Source organism: Besnoitia besnoiti, chromosome II, assembly GCF_002563875.1.
Source record: "Besnoitia besnoiti strain Bb-Ger1 chromosome II, whole genome shotgun sequence".
Lineage (NCBI taxonomy): Eukaryota > Apicomplexa > Conoidasida > Eucoccidiorida > Sarcocystidae > Besnoitia > Besnoitia besnoiti.
Genome location: NC_042357.1, coordinates 4,052,747 through 4,069,465, shown reverse-complemented (window position 1 = coordinate 4,069,465; position 16,719 = coordinate 4,052,747). Strand labels below are relative to the sequence as shown.

At 63.1% G+C, this 16,719-nt stretch overlaps 1 protein-coding gene across 1 annotated transcript; it reads right to left on the bottom strand.

The window, feature by feature from the left end:
• Window positions 1-575: 575 nt before the first annotated feature.
• Window positions 576-12,962, bottom strand: BESB_039270 (uncharacterized protein; the record flags this gene model as incomplete). Its single annotated transcript, XM_029362513.1, has 7 exons — window positions 576-5,850; window positions 6,125-6,229; window positions 6,359-7,010; window positions 7,249-8,030; window positions 8,524-11,111; window positions 11,799-11,926; window positions 12,524-12,962. The coding sequence occupies 7 exons, from the start codon at window positions 12,960-12,962 to the stop codon at window positions 576-578; spliced, it is 9,969 nt and encodes a 3,322-aa protein (XP_029221478.1).
• Between the last annotated feature and the right edge of the window lie 3,757 nt (window positions 12,963-16,719).

Sequence of the window (16,719 nt, the reverse complement as noted above, 5' to 3'; positions counted from 1 at the left end):
CTGCCACGTCCCGGAGAGCGCCAGGGGCGCCGCGCATCAGACTGCCACGAGAGCCGCAGTCACGAAAGAGTGCGTGTCCTTCCTTGCAGTGATGGCAGGTAGACAGCGTGCATAGTTACCTCTACTTTTGACATTCATATGCCATCTGTGCACCAAGACGGCAACGCGAGTGAAGCTGCGAAGGCACTTGGGGGGTACTGATCAGACTGCAATCTGAGTAGTAGTTTTCTCTCGCTGTTAAGATGAGTGAGAACAGGAATCCAAGTATTACGCCCAGAACATAACCGTTGTGCACTTAACATGATGTTCATGAAAAGCACAAGTGAACTTGGATCCAGTAAACAAAGACCTTCAAGATCTAAACCAGTGGTCCAACTAGTAGTATATACTCCCCAGAAAAAGGGGGCACGCGTGGCGCAGAGATGAAACAAGCGTCTGTTCACGTTCGCCCTTGAGCTCCAACCGGGCGCCAAGCCCGAGGGTGCGTCCAGAGTCCACTGGGCGTCGTGGTATCAGTGCAAAGCGCTCATTCCCATTCTCCATTTTGTTCGATTCGCGCGATTCTGCCTCTCCTCCTACCTTGAGATCTGCTCCTTCAGGAATGCAAGGCTTCTGTACAGCTCGGCGGCCTCGTTTACTTTGCGCTGCGTTTTTTGCCTCATCTTCTCCTCGCGCGTTCTCCGCTCTCGCTGCCTCTTCGCCCTCGCTGTCGTCTCCCCTGTCTCCGATGAGTCTCCGGGCGCGAGGCGGAAAGTGGGGAGGCGCAGTGTCATCCAGCAGAAGAGCTTCATTATCAGGTTGGAATAGAACTCTGCGCAGCAGGCATACCGCGACCCCCACGCGAACGCCAAAGGCCACAGCACGTCGCCCTCCGCTCGCCTCCTGCGCGCGTGGGCGCTCCCCTTTTCGCATCTGCCCTGCAGCGCGCCTTCCTCTCCGCGCTGTGTGCTCTGACGCCTGCGTCTGCACATCCCTCGGGGCGAAGCAGAGGAAGATTCGCACGAAGAGGCTGAAGGACTCAAATCCGCTGCGCGCGCGCGAGGCTGCGACCGCGGCAAGTTGCGCGAGAACGAGGTCGGCGGCGCTCCAGAGGGGTTCACGCCGGCGGCGAACGCAGACGACGCGCCGGCAGAGGGCGCCGAGGAGACAGACTTCAAAGCCGAAATCAGTGGATGCGTCACGTTGGCTGTGCGCGCCACCCAGCCTTCGCACCGTGGCTCGAGAGCCGCCAGCGACATGCTAGAGGGAGATTCCATAGGCGAGGCAGCGGCTGAAGAGGAGAGTGGCGCAGACACCGAAGGACTCTTAGACGAGCCGCGGCGCGTCTCAGAAGGGGTGCAAGCCCTCGAGGGCGAGGGCGGAGGTCGGGCTGGTTGCGCACGCGACGAGGCGCTTGGCGCGGGAAAAGGCGCAGCAGAGGCACGTGGACTCGAAGAGGCTGTCGTCGCGGGAGGAGCCGAGGGGGCGGACGCGAGTGAGTGGTCGCGGGTGTCTGCTTCGGTTTCGCTTCCCGCTGCTCTCGCGCGCCACTCCGAGGGAGCTGAGAGTCGCCGAGCCCTGCGCACCGGCAGTGCGGCGGCGAAGGCTGAGGCCAGGCAGGCGATCGCGCGCCGCCTCTCGGGGAGTTCCTCCGCCGCCTCACGCAGCAGGCAGACGGCATCGAAATACTCCTCTGCATGAACACCAGGCAGCCAGCCGTTGCAGCGGGCTTCTGGGGACGCGTGCGTAAGCAGCGAACCCAGGCTGGTTTCCGCTCTCTTGCCTTCCTCATGTCCGTGTATGTCGCCTTCGTCGCCGTCTTCTTCTTTGCATGAGGCTGCGTAGTCTGGGGCGCCTTCTGGCGGAGGCGCCGCGAGCCAAGCGGCCTCGCTGTCGCTGCTGTGGGCTCTGGCATTGTCTTCATTCCGTCCCTCTCTGCGCGCAGCGTCCAGTCGAGAGCTTCTCGCGCACTGCCAGGGGCTCGTCTGTCTCGCGAGGGAGCCAGCCGTTACGGAGTACGCGGGGGTTTCCTCTTCGCGACCGCGCGTCTCATCGCCGCTTCGCGTCTCCTTGCCGTCTGCCGCCGTCGGCCTGCGCAGAGGCACCCGCAGCTCGGTGCGCCACGCGCAGTCTCCTCGCTGCAGAGGGCCTTCTCGGCAAGCTGAGTTGCAGCACAGGCTCAGCGTCGCCAGCGCGCCGTCGAGAGCCGCATCGGTCTCTCGCTCGCGCGCCTCGAGGAACGAAACGCTGCCTGCGGAGGGATCCGTGACGCGGCGACAGAGGGCCGTTCGCTCGAGCTGCAACGCATGCACCAGCGTCTGCAGCGCGCCGATCGCCTCCGCCGCAGCAGCCGGAGACCGCGGCGAAGCCAGAGACGAAAGAACAGCACAAGAAGAAGAGAACGCCGGCGAGCGAGGGCGAGACGCGGAGGCGCAGGACTGCGGAGGCGACGACACACTGGAAGAACGAACGCGGTGCATTTTCGCTCTTCGCTCGCAGCTGTTGCGCGCGCGGCGTCGCCCGCCTCGGCGGCCGCGCCCGTCCAGCGCCTCCCGACGCCCGCGGGGCTCCTCCAGCTGCGTAGAGCGTCGCCGAGGCGCGCAGGGCGGCAAAGAGGCCATCTCCCCGCGCGAGGCCACGGCGGAGAGAGAAGGAAGCAGGAAGCTGCCGCAGCCGGACGCCGGCGCGTTTCCGCGGTCGTGCGGATCTCGAAAGCCGCACGCCGAGCAAGGGGAGATTGCAGAAAAGGCGAGAGGAAGCGACGAGGCAGCCGCGTTTTCGCAGGGGCAGGGCGTGCGAAGAAACGCACCGAACTCGGAGGAGAAGAGCGTGTTGAATGCGGAGTGTCTCCGCCGGCGATTCGCTGCAGTCTTGCTCGCATACGGACGGCACTCTGTGGGAATCAGCAGCGCCCCCGAGTCGATGTCACGGTCAAAGAGGAGCGACGGGTGCGCTGGAGCCCCCTCTTCGTCCGTCTTTTCCCCCTCTGTTTCGCCGGTGAAGAGCGCTGCCTTATCTTGTCTCTCTGCAGAGAGGAGACGCGGTCCCTGTTCGGGGGGCGGCTCGAAGGCCTCGCGAACCTCTTGGCTGCCTTCGCTGCCAAAGGCGGTGCCTGCGTCCTCGCGCCTCGCGCTCCTCTCCTCTTCGCCGCACTGGATCTCGCCCTCCGCTTCAGCCACCGCCGGCGGCCGCCTCGGGCGACCTTGAGGCGCGCAAAGTTCGCAGAGTTTCCGCGGTGCCTCGCCAGCCGCCACAGGACTCGCTCGCGGCCGCGCCTGCTGCTCAGGAGCGACGCTTTTCGCCGGTTGTGTCTGCGCGGCGCCCTCCGCGCCCTCCTGAGTCGCCTGCAGCCTGGCGTCCCCCGCCGGTCTGGTGGAGGGGCGCGGGGCTTTCGCGCTCTCAAACGCACATCCGCCCACAGAGGAGGCGGATTCGGAGGCGCGGAGAGGCGCCGCAACGAGTGGCGAGCCCTGCGAGGCCGCGTCGACCCCGGCGACAGACAGCAGAGACGGCGCACAGGTGAGACTCTGAAGAGAAGAAGACGAAGGGATGCCAAACGGCCGCGGCAGGCAGGGCGCGCCGGGGTGAGTACGGCCCAGGAGGCTGCTGCCCAGGAGCAGCGAGGGCGGCGGAGAGAACGAGGAAGGCGCGGCGCGCCGCGGCACGTCCCTCGAGCCGCCGCGCGCGGCTTTGCAGCCCCCTGAAGATGCAGGCGAAGGCACCTGTCGAGAGGGGAAAGGCGCGCGCGCGTCGGCGTGAACCTTCGCTGGCGCCGCTCGGCCTGCGTCGGAGGCGCGCCCGCGGCTGGGCTCTGCGGCTGCGTCGCCTTTTTCTGAAACGAGCAGATCTCTGGAGTTTCCGTCGCGCTCGGCGGTCGCCGTAGCGAGGCTGCCCGCCCCCCCCGGCGCCGCGGAAAGCGAAGCAGAGACCGAACACGTAGAGCCCAAGGAGGCCGTGGAGGCCGCAGAGCCTGGCGCTGAGAAGGGCGAGGGCGGGCAGCAGCCAGGGGAGCGCGCAGAGGCGATCGAGGAGGGGGGCGTTTTGCAGCCTGCGTTGCCGCCTGCGGGCGACGGAGTTCCGCAGAACGTCGTCGCGTCGGTGCCTGCAAAAAAGGAGAACGAAGGCGCGGCAAGCGACGAGAAGAGTGAACACGGCGTGGAGCTCGAAAAGGCAGACGTCGCGGGAGGCGATGCCGCGAGCGACGGCGACAGCGAGGCGAGCGCGGCGGAGAGCGCGAGAGAAGGGGAAGGTGAAGACGCGAGAGGAGGCGCAGACGGCAGCGAAAACGGGGATGAAAAGGGCGACGAGGCGAGCGACGACGCAGACGTGGAGTGAGACTGAGAACGCAGGGAGTGGAGCGCTCGCTCGCGCTTGCGACTGGGGGGAGCGGAGTCATTGCGCGCCGCTTTCGGCGCGTCGTCTGCTTGGCTGGCCTCCGCGACGGCATCGGAAGTCACCGACAGCCATCCGGCGTCGCTGCTGGCGGGTTCGCGCGGCTTCTCAGGTACCAGACTAGCGGGAGGCGCGCGGAAACGTGACGCGCATGGAAAAGTGCCTCCACGGGCTCCGCTATCCTCTTTGTCTGCTGTCCCTCCACTCTTCGTTTCGTTTTCTCCGCGTCGTGTGTCGTTACTCAAGGCCGGTGGCGGGGGCGGGGCGCCGGGAGGCACTGGGGGCGGCGGTGTCTCTTCTGCGCAGAGATGCCTTTTCCCCTCTGCGTTTGTTCGCGCGACCCCCGCTCTCGCGGGCTCGCTCTCAATCTCCCGCCCGCGTCTGTCTCCGCGGCCTCCTGCACTTGATTCCTTCGCGAGTGCGTCTGCGCCTTCTGCGACGTTTCTCTTGAATCTGTCTGCGTGTGTCTGTGTCGCCGCGTTCTCTGCTGTGGCGCCGCCGCCTCCGCCCGATTGCCCAATGTCGAAGTTGTTAGTCTTCTCGGACTCAGCTGCGAGCCCAGCTGGCGTTGCGGCGACGGCTAAGCAGGCGGCAGCAGGGCGCAGAGCGCCCTGGGGACTCGGCGTCGCCAGTCTCCAAGACGCCGAGTTGCCTGCATCGCCTTCGAGGCCCGCTGTGCAGCACGACTGCGTACGTACACCCCATCGCCTCGGAGGGCGGGGCGCGTCAGTCCTGCAGAGCGCCGCCTCGCCCTCCAGCCGCGAATCGCTTGCCTCGGCGATCACGCTCGCTTCTTTCCGCGGACTAGGCGCCTCCGCCTGCGCGACGGCTCCGTCGCTCCGCGTGCGCCGCGCTACGTCGCGCGACTCGCACGCAGGCGAAGGCGCAGGCGCTCTCCTCGAGGGCCGAGCTGCGCGGAGAGCAAGACGGGGAGCGGAGAACGGCGCAGTGGAGGGAAGCGGACACGAAAAAGTCCGCGAAGAAGTCGGTGGCTGCGCGACGGCGCAGGCGAACGCAGGGAGAGAGGACGTGTAGAAGAGAAGCGCCTGAGGAAAAGAAGAAGGCCGCGCCCCGCCGGCGAATGAAGCAGCGTCCGCCGACGAGCTGCAGTCCGCAGAGAGAGGAATGGACTGAGGGAGCGGCAAATTCGAGCTCGACGCGGAAGGCGCGACTGCCTCGAGAGAGAGAGAGAAGGGCGGCGCCGACGAACGGAAACCAGAGGCGGGCTCTGCGGCGGAGACGCATGCAGACGCCTGCGCCGCTGAGCCGGGAACGGCAGGTGAAGCAGCGCCGCGCGGCAGAAGCGACGCGCCGAGAGGAGGAGTGTAAACCGATTCACGAGACGACGTTGAGGGCGTCGACCGCGTGACGAGTCTTCCGCCGCGACCGCCTGGGAGAGCACCGTCCTCCGCGTGCACTTCTCTTCGGTCTGCGGCGTGCGCCAGGCAGGTGGCCATAGTGGTGAGCCAGCGCTCGTACCTGGGGACCTCGACAGAAAAAGTGAAACCACGCGCCATGTCAGCCGCGTGAAGCCTCGAATCCACATACTACCCCCCCCTGCGTGCCGTCGCACGCAGTAACTCTCGCATCTACTCCGCACAAGAATAGACTTTCTAGTCGTGCTTCGGAAGGATGGGGCTTCAGACGTTCGCGTGACCTGTGTTAGGGACGATGTGGGTTCCTAAGTCCAGACTCAACTCCTCATCGGCGCGCAACAAAGATTCTTTTTGAGACGCAAAGACGTTGCACGCACCGCACGAAACCCGAGGGAGCTTTTTCTGTCAGTTGGTAGAGCCTGTCGAGCTGCGGCGAGGAGAGCTTCGGGAAGTAAAGATGAAGCACGGTGCGGAAAAGCTGCCTGAACACCCCAGACGCGGCAGAGAAATTTCAGACGCAGCCTTCTTTCACGGGGAAGACAGTCATGGTCGCAGAGGCCTCCTCAGGGGACGCGGCGCCTCTGCCGCATCCGATTTCGCGGCGCTCTCACCTGGAGATGCAGCGCAGCTTATTACCGTCGAATCGAACGAAAGCGCTGAGGATGGGCAGGTTGAGAGTGCGCGACGCGGAGCGCACGAAGGGCTCAGCATCCGCGAGGCCGTCGCCCGCCTCCTCGCGAGCCAACGGAGTCGACGCACGCACGGCCTGCGTGTCGAGAGCCTCGGGGGCGGAGGCTAGCACGCCTAGGCCCCACTGGAGCGTCTGGGCGTAATGTGCGTGGCTGGCGACGTCCAGCAGCACCGCGTCGAGAAATTCGTGAGCCGTCAGAGCGGCTGATGGCGCCGCGGAGGCATGCGCGACGATCCCGCTGGCGCACCGGGAACTCCTGCAGGCCGCTGGGCGCGGCGCGTCCGCGGCGAGCCACGCGCGCCGCGACATCCCAGAAGCGCTCAGGCGGCCTGATGATCGCGTGGGAAGCTGCAGCGAGGCAGCTGCGCTGGGCTCTCCGGCGAGAAGCGGGGTGAGCGACGGCGCGTGAGGCGCTGGCTGGAAAGAGGCCGACCGCGGCAGCAGTGCAGAGTGCCGACGATTCTGCTTCTTCGTGTGCAGGAAACTGAGCAAAATCTGACACTCCAGCACACTTAGGTGAGCGCAGAGCAACTCGCCGAAACGCATCATCCAGTCGAGGTCAAAGGGGAGATCTGACACGCAAAAAGACGCAAAAAAACAAGGCGGCTCGTTGCGAGAGGCGGGGGGGAGGGGGGGGGGTAGGAGACAGAGGGCCGCAGCTTCGACCTTCTCCAGGACCGCGAGAAGGACGCCTTCGCGTGCGACACGAGAGGCACGAATCGCAGATTGCCGCAGTTGATCTGAGTGCTGAAACGAGAAGTGAGCTGCTGCGGCGTTCTCTTCTCTCGTCCCACGACCTCTCAGGCCTACCTAGAATCTCTGCGTCCTCCGCCTCCATTTTCCGCTTTTTCGTCGGCGCTCCTTCTTCTTCCCTGGCGCCGCTTTCCGCGCCGCTGTCTCGCGCCGTCGTGGAGACTTCCGCGCAACCTGAGGAAGACTCCGTTTCGCGTCTTTCCCCCCGGCTCGCTCTGGGCTCGCGCGTCGTTGCGCGGCCTTCCTCCGCGTCGTCCTTCGCCGAGCAGAACGAGCTGGAGGCCACGGTGCGTGCTTCGCGCCCTCCAGCAAGCTGGGCGGCGGTTCCCGAGGCTGCAGCCGCGGGCCTCTTCTGCTTGCAGGCGCAGCTCCGCCCCGCTCCCTCCGACTGGGCTTCAGCCCCATCGTCACCAAGAAGAGGCTCGGCGAACGCGTCTCTGTCCCGGCCGCTCGAGCGAGCCGCATCGTTTTCCCTGGGGGTGGGTTCAGCTCTCGCGCCGCGACGGAGAAGACCAGGCTTTGGCTGCGCCCGCTCGCCTCTTGGCTGTAGCGAGAGGTTGCCAGAAAGCCGCGACTCCCTGCGCCCGCGCCGGGCTTCTTCTCGGCGTGGGGGGCGGAGGGAGCCGCTCCGCGCCTGGTCGCCCTGGTGCCGAGGCCCGCGGCAGGTCTCCCCCTCTGGGTTGGCTTTCGCAGCCTCCTCCGGCGATGAGGCGGCCGCGGAGCCCAGCGAGCCTGTTCGCTCTGGGGCGCCACCCTCGTCGCAGCGCCGTGCCTCGTCTGCGAGGCGGAAGGCGAGGACAAGCAACTCAGCGGGCGACGCGTGAGGAGCTTCCTCCAGCCTGCGAGGGCAAACAGCAGCACCGAAACGAAGCACACTGGAAGCGGGCGCTTGCATGCTAGCAGGGCGAACCGAGTAGAGTGTTGGGGAGCAACAAAGGCGCATGCAAATGGAACGAATATGCCAGAAGGCCATCTGCAAATCTGAGCGACGCGCGCCTCTCACGAGCCTGCAAGCTGAGAAGGAAGACGCGCGAAGGTGCGCGGCGGAGGGAGAGTGCGCAGGGAGACCGCAGAGCAGAAACGACGGGCAATGCGCACGCAGAAATAAGCGGACGGAGAGAGCCGCCGCCGGGAGGTTAGAGAAACCCAGCGCGGCCGTAAGGAGGATAGAGACACGAAGCCCGGCAGGCCACAGGAAGGAGGCGCAGGCAGCAAAACGAGAGGTCTATGCCCGCGCAGAGGCACGCTAGACGCGGATGTGCGAGGAACGCGAAGGAGAGTTGAAAACGCGCAGGCACGTTTACCCGCGCAACAGAAACAAAAGACGCCCACCGTCGTTTTATTCTGCCGATAACCACGCGCGCGTAGTCGGCAGTCTCAAGTGCGAAGGAGATGCTGCGGCGACCATGCATGCAGAGTTGCGCCGGTCGCGCCGAAGGCCTCGAGTCCCTCCAGCCCCGCACGCCCTCCTCTAGCCGCTTTCGGCTTCGGCGCCCGTCAGCCGCGGCCTCGGCAGCGCCGCTCCTCGCTCGCTGGCAGGCCTCTTCTGCGACTAGCTCTTCCGCGTCGCAGCCACAGGCTGGAGACCGACGTTCTTCTCTCTTCGCAGCCCCGCGCCGGTCCGGCGCCGCTGCGGCGTCGTGCTGCGCGCGCCTCTTCCCTGAGGGCGCCTTCGCATGCTCCCCGACGTCCCCATGGTCTCTTCTTCTCGCTGCTTCCTCGCGCCCTCTCTGTTTTTCCGCGACGGCGGCATTCGCTTCTTCTGCGGCCCGCGGGCCTCTAGGCGTGTCCTCTTCGTCCGCCGCCGCTCTCCACGCGAGGAGGCGACCTCGGCGCGCCCTCGCTCTCTCGCGGGTTTCCATCGAGCAGGCGCCGCGCCGGTCAGGCCTCGCACGCGCTTCGTCGTCGGGACTAGCGGACGCTGCGCCGTCATCGCCGTGTCTGTCGGCGCTTGCCCATGCCGACCTGAAGCAGGACTTCGCGGGCGCCGTTCGCGCGCCGTCGCCTGCCAGCACGGCAACCAAAGGCGAGATGACCCGTGGATTTCCGCAGGGATCCCACACGCCGAGTCTTCCCTCGCGCGGCGCCTGGATGCCGCAGCTTGTGGCGTCGCCCCTTGGAGTGTGCAGCTCTCGCGGCGCAGGTGCTGCAAGCGGCGAAGAGCCGAGACACAATGGACATATCTTCTTCGCTTCCCGTGTCTGCGTGGGGGGCGGGAGAAAGAGGCGGAGTTCGGTACTTTTGGTTTCGTCGTTAACTTCACTTTGAGGAAGTCCGGCCTCTGCGTCGGGTTTCTTCTCCTTGGCGTCTGCCGTAGGGGGCCGCGGAGCCGAGGCAAGCGGCGAGCCGTCCCCTTTAGTCATCTGGAGGTCTTTTCTCTCTGGACCGAACAAAGGCGAGGCGGAGGAAGCGGGGGAGTGCGCGGAGAATGCACCTGTCTCAGACGCGAAGCCGGAGTCGGGAGACGAGGGAGAGTTCGCAGTCGCAGATGAGTGGGGGGTCGACACTGCGGCCAGGGTCGAGAGCGAGACAGAAACATTCGGTCTCTCAGCTTCGGCGTGGCTCGCGGCTGCCGGTTCTTCTATGTCTTCTCCGCGTGGATGGCCTGCCTCGCAGGGCGCAGGACTCGTTTTCCCTGGTGCGGGAAGGTCTCGCAGGCAGGTGCGTCTCTCTTCCGCTTCCGCGCCCGCTTCGGGCCTCTCGCATCCCGTCGGCGACGCCGAGGCAGCTTCAGCCGCTTCCACGAGGCTCCGCGGCGCCCCGCTCCCTTCTGCGCGATTCTGCGCCCACTCTGTCTCTGTATCGCGAGACTCTCGTTCGCAGTGGCATTCTTCGGTCTCTTGCAACTCCTGCGTCGCGTGCACCTTCTCCTGGGCACTCCGCTCTACCCCAGAGTCGCCTTCTCCGTCGCCCAGCACGCGCCCACCCTCGCCCGCCTTCGCGGCGCGCAGCTGAAGGTCTCTGTCGGCGGCTGTGTGCTGTCGGGCTTCGTAGCTTGCCTCCCGCGAGGAGCGGCGCCTGTCTTCTCTCCTGTCTCTCTTCCGAGCGCTTTTGTGTGGCGACAGCTCGTCGGGCGAGGCGCCGCGAAGCGTGGCGCCAACAGAGCGACAGACGGAGGCCGCACGCGGCCGCGGCGCAGGCGGGCGCGCCGAGGGCGCGGAGGGCGCGGCGAGTGAGGCGGGCGCGGCGGGGTCAGTGCGGCTGGGTGTGGGGGAATGCGGCGCCTCCTCCGCGGCTCGAGTCGGCTCGTCGCGTCTGGGCTCTAAGTGGCGTGCGTCTGAGGCCTGGAAGGCGATGAACAGCGGGCTGGCGAGGATGGCGGCGGGGGCGGGGCGTTTGTGGGGGTCTTTCTCGAGCATGGCGTGGATGACTTGAGCGAGCTGAGGCGAGTAATGCGGCGGCAGCGGCGGGACGGGTTTGAAGGCGATGTTCCACACGAGGGCGAGGAAGGAGTCGCCATCGAAGGCGTTTTTCAGCGAGCATAGCTCAAAGAGGACGCAGCCGAGCGCCCACACGTCGCTCTTGTAGGTGTACGGCTTGTTCTCGCACATCTCTGGCGACATGTATTGCGGCGTCCCCACGGCGGTCTGCGCGAGCGCCAGCGTCGTCGTCATCACGCGGCTGATGCCAAAGTCGCCGATCTTCACGTTTTCGCCCTCGTCCAGCAGAATGTTGCTCGGCTTCAAGTCCCGGTGCAGAATCCGCTTTGAGTGGATGTACTGGAGACCTTCCGTCAGCTGCACGAGCCACTTCCGCGCCCGCGTTTCCTCCACGAACTCCGCGCGGCGCCGCTGCTCTACTAGCAGCGCCGACAGGTCGCCGCGCTCGCAGAACTCCATCACAATCACCAAAAACGTGTCGTTGTGCACGAAAGACTCCACGCAGCGCACCACTGACGGATGCTCCAGCTGCTTCATCACCTGCGACGCGCGAAAACCGCAACGCACGCGCCGCCTACGCTCCCCCCTCATGCAGACGGAAGCACCTCAAACACCCCGCAGCGCAGGCGGCCGCACACAGCGCCCCAGCAGACTCTGGCAGGACGCGAAAGAAGCAACTTTCTCGCGGCACCCATCTGCGTGCATGCTTGTGAGACAGCAACCATATATCCGGTCAACTGCTCTACATTATGTTGAAACTCAGCCCACGGTACGTCTTCGACCCCTTCCGCCGATTCAATCAAACAGCGCAGACGCCACGGGCGAGCTGCAGAGGATCGCGGTGAGTGCGTGGCGAGAGGAGGCGTGCGGGTGGAAGTCTCGTTGCGGGCAGCTCCACAGAGCCTCCGCTTCCCATGAGACACTCTCGCAAACGGGGGCTCTCGGCTCGTAAAGGAACCAACGCGCAAGGCCAGCTGCGCCAGCCTGGCTGCGCATGAAGTCCCTCTGAGACGGAGAGGCCGCTTCGCAGACATACGTGCGTCCTGCAGAGTGACTGCAGCCCGTGGCAGATGCGTGATGCGCCACAATCGCGCCCAGCGGCCACAACTGCGAAGCAAAGGTGCTCATTAGAAACGCTCTAAAAGAAGATTTGCAAGGGCGGCGCAAATCTCACATGCGCTGGAGGTCCAATGCGCAATTACGGAGCGAGCTGTTCTTGTTCCCTACCTCTGCTTCTTGCAAGCTGAGGCGGCGGTCGCGCTCGTCGAGGGCCGTGAGGTCAATCTGCTTGGCGAGCCACTCGCTGCTGTCGCTCAGCCTCCGCACGCGAAACGCGCGGCCGAACTGGCCCCTGCCTGAAGTGCAGAGAGACGCAAACGACCCACGATGCGAAAATCGAGCCGCGAGCCGCGTGTGCAGGTCTCGTACCCTGACGCGCGGAGACACCCGCCTGCTCGCTCGAGGAGAGATAGAGGCGGGAAACATACAGATATGCGTGTAAATCTGACGTGAAGAAGCAGAGAAAGTCTTGCAGACAGAGAGAACAGACCGAGGACTCGCCAACGCGATGCATGCAGGATCGAGTGTCTCTGAGACGTCTGTGGCGCGGAGAGAGACGGAAGCTCGAAAGAAACGAACTGAGGCTGGGAGGGGGAGAGACCACAGTTGAAAGAGCGGTTTGTCGCCTTTCTTTCTAACCTCGTGGGAGTTGCGCCCTTTGCCACGTAGCCTGAGAAGCTCTGTATATACTTATACATGTATATATAGGTGAACTGCCAGTTATCCGAATCAAACAAGAACGGAAGTAAATTTCAAAAAGCGCACACGCGGACTTCGTTTGTCTCCTGTGTGCTCGCCGGTCGAGTTGCAGGCGATAGTACCCTTAGGCGACCCGGCAAGAGATCTTTTCTCGCTTTCGTCTGCAATTACAGCGTGCGTGCGAGACGGCGTACCGACGAACGTGAGCACGTCGTATCCATGCTGGCGGAAATCGACGCTCGAGTTCCTCGCGGGGAGGGCGAGCGACAGCCCGAGGCCGCCTCTGGGCCTCGCCGCAGGCGCCCCAGATGCCTCTGGCGGCGCCGGCGGAGACGCCGCAAGGGGAGTGGCTGCGGCCGGCGAGGAGACTGCGGCACTAGAACACAGAGAAGAAGCTGCAGATGCCTCAGTGCAGCACGCATGCAGCACACACGGAGAAAAGGAAATTGAAGAAGTCGTCGAAGAGGAGGGGAGCGAAGAGGCAGACGAGGACGAGCACTCAAAGCAAGCAGGGGGGGTAGCACGCCTGAAGGCGCTGTGGGCTCGCGCTTTGTCGGCACAAGGGGGCTGCGAGGAAGAGGACGGTTGGGCACTGGCGGCCTCAGCCGCGGCGTTCCCGCCTCCTCCGTGCATTTTGAAGCGTCACAGAACGGGGAGAAGCGCGAGAAGGTGCGGAGGACAAGCCGCACGCGCGAGATCGCAAACAAGAAGCCAGGCGCCGAGGGCGAGTGACAAAAGAGGCTGGCGCCTCGCCTGTCGCCCCCAGCGGGGCATGAGGCAGGGCTCTCGAGAGACAGCGAGGTCGAATCGCAGAAGAAACAAACAGGTGAGCGGCGTGCGAAGGAGACAGGAAGGCGGGAAGCCGTCGCTTTGCAGCGGCGACCTGAGGACGCTGCCCGGGCTGTCAAGCGAGCAGAGGCAAGCGGCGAGGACACAAGACAGAAACCGCTGACGCGGAAAACGAAGGCCCAACAGAGAAAAAGGCAAAGATCAGGCAGGACGCAGGGATGCACGCCGAGTCTTGGAGGGTGGGCGAAGCAGAACCTCGACCGCCTGCCGCCCGCGTGGTCTCCGCTGTTCGGCGACTCCGTATCCACGGTTCTGTTCACAAGCCTCGAAACACGCAGAAGTGCGTGAGTGTTGGAGACGGATTTCTTACTGGTGCGCGGTTCGTGTTTCGTTTCCGCGGCTGCAGAAAAAGTTCCTGAAAAGAGAAGAGCGGGACGCCAGAGTGGATCCATTTCACGACGGAGAGCGAGCGCTCGCTCCAGTCCACGGGCAAGCAGAGGCCGCGAAGAGCAGCTGAGAGGCAATATACGTCAGACCCGAGGCCACAGTGAGGCATACGCTCGCAAGTCTACTCTTGGACTCCGTCCGTCCTGTTATGTTCAACTTGGTAAACGATCAAGGCGCGGCAGCGGGTCGCTCTGAGCTGGCGACGCGAGAGGCAGTTTCTGGAGTCTCCCGGCAGCAAGAGGGCGGTCGTTGGATGAACTTGAATTCTCTGTTGCAAGGTATGCTCCTCTACTGACTGGCGAGAGCGGCCAAAGCGGCTGGCGCTTCTACAAAACTCCGAGCGATGTGAGGTAGAGAAGGCGAAGGGGGCTTGTGCGTGTGGATGAGCAAGCGGCGGAGATGGAGATTCGAGGTCGCGAAAAACGGAGGAAAAAGACTTTGCTCTCCTTCCTCAGCGGCGGACGCCTAAGAAAACTGAAGCGTGGGCAGGACACATGGCGGACATGAATGAAAGAGCATGGATGAGCAGCGGAACGAATGGTGGAAGGAGCAGGGAACAGTTTGCTTGAAGCTTGCAAACGCGCAGAGGATCAGCGGCGTCGAGAGCCAGAGTGACAGGGCAGCATCGAAGTTTGTGATGACTAAACGAGATGAGGGCAGCCACGGGCCAGCGAAATAGCAGAAATCAGACTTGACGTTGACGAATGGATTCTCCTCAGAACTGGAAGGGTACGCGCTCTAGACTAAATCGAAAATCTAGCACGCGGCGATATGGACGGGGACAAGCAGGGTGTTCGCTCTGAGACAGTGCACTCAACCCTCGTCAGTTTCGTGAATTTTTATCTTTCATTGTATCGCCAGTGTCGGGAGCGGCGTTTACGGAGGGGGGCATGGGAAGGGCACTGCAGCGCGCTAGTAGTCTATCACACTTCGCGCAAAACGCTGGAAAGGAACTCCTCCCTTAGTCGTTAGCCAGCAACGGGAAGGAAGGCATGCATTCCGAAAGCACTCGCTCGTGTGGACGAGACCGAGATATCAACCCTTGAAAGACACGCTAGCGCTGTCTCGCCTTTCCGCCGTAGCCGATGTACGAGAGCGTACATCAACGTGACGAACCCGCCCTGGAAACCGGCCCCCTTGTTTTCCTTGGTGATCCTCAATTACCAGATCTATCCCGTTTCCAGCGTAGTAAAGAGGCGGGCAACCTTGTCTCTACTAATCGGGCGTTCAAGCGCGTAAAGAAGCCAGTTTGTGGGGCGAAAGATTGAAGGGCAAGTGAAGGACAGGAAAGCAGACACATATCTGGAGAGGAAGGTAGATTTTTGAGCTGAGACACTGCAGAGCCGCCGCTAAGAAAAAGTATTTACCCAGGAAGAAGTTGTCGATCTGCGTGTTAGCGAGGGCTGCCCGTGAGTTCTTCCTCGTCCACAGAGTGATTCTCGAACTAAAGCAGGAAAACAAATAATGGCAGCTTCATGTAAAGGGAGAAAGAGTAGTCAATTCTAGACCATACAAAGTTGTTCTAGAAAGTTTCGCGTAGTCGCGTCTTCCTGCAGCGGAAAAGACTCGCTTCGGCTATTTGCTGCGCTTGTGCAGATCCAAAAAAACTGCCAGCAGAGTGAAAACTTGACGCAAGCAGCCGGGGCTTCGTGTGCGTGGTCGACTTAAGCATGGTATGGATAACACGCAGCATCATGCAAATTGCTATTCTACGCGACAGGCTTCCTTTCGACTAAAGTAGGGCTCGCCACTGGCTCTCGTTCTCCTCCGCAAGCGGCTCACTGGAGCTATTTTGCACAGTAGGACTTGATACCTGAACGGGCGTTGTAGCAGGCGCCCTCTCAGGTCGGGACTCGCTGCATGTCTCAACTTGATGGGTTCGTGTCCTGCCGTCTCAGAGCACAGATGCTGGGTAACACAGGTGCAGCTGACTCGCCAGCACGCCTGATGCCACTACTCTCGTGTGCGCTTCCACGGGTGAGCGCCCATCGTTGTCCTGTCCTCATGTGCGCAGCACGCTCACTTGAAACACGCTGAGAGGAACTGTGGGCTTTTGCCAAATGGTACAACTTCAGAAATCTCTTCTCATGTAGTTGCTCGTGGCAAGCTCAAACAGTGTGACAGTACCTGCCGCGCGTAGCGTAGAGAAGAGCGAAACAGAATTCTTATGTCGTCGTCCTTAGCCCGCCTTCATGCCCTGGCACTGGCAAAAACATGAAGGTGAGGAGGCTATGCTCGAGGCTTCTTCTGCTCAAAGCGTCCGGCTGGATCCGTAAATCCTGCCGCCGAGGAAGAGGGCAAGCCCAGAGAAGGAAGGAGCGGAGGTACCGGAAATGCTACGTCAGGAATCTCTACAAGCTGCCGCGTGTTGTCTGTAGTTGCGCCTCCGACCAGCGCACTATAACAACGAGCCTTCGTCCGCTGCCTGCTCAAGGGCAGGCTGGTCAAAGGCCGCGGAAGTGACTTGTGTGCTGCCGTGTCAGCGGCGGCGTTGGGGTGAAGGAAAAAGCTGTTTAAAAGTCGAGGCACGAGGAAAAGAGAGTTCAGAGAGACAAAACAATGCCTTTATGACGGCAGAATCAGCTGATTTGGGGCCCGGTTCCTGGTTGAAGGACGCGTGTTTTCAGTCAACTGCTTTCCGGGCACTGAGGGCCTCTCACGGCAATCACCGCAACGGCATTCGACTTGTCTGTCGGCCGGATGTCGTTATGCTGAAATGGTAGCGAGCAAACTTCTGAGTTGTCAAAGCCCCATAGAGGAGCTGCGTCCTGACGGTATCAATGAAACATAGTGCATAGAACAGCCCCCTCCCTCGATAGCAGCTGGCAGACGACGTCCCAGAGAACCTTCGAGGGTTTTTGCAAACGGTATCTCAAGCTCGCCAGACGGCCTGGGCACTGGCCAGGGACTCGAAACGGAGAAGGGGAATCAGTTTTGCGAGCTTCCGTCTTCCACGTGCAAGATCACCGCTTGGCTAACGGTCTCTCAAACACATACACTGTAAAGCCATGAAGTGAACGAATCCACGGATAGTTCAGGACCCCACTCTACCGAGCTACACATCTAATACAGGCTGTATCGCCTACTACTGATTCACAGGGCCGAGACTCGAGGTTCGTGAGGTTCACTTGCACGTGGGGTCGAGATCCCCCAC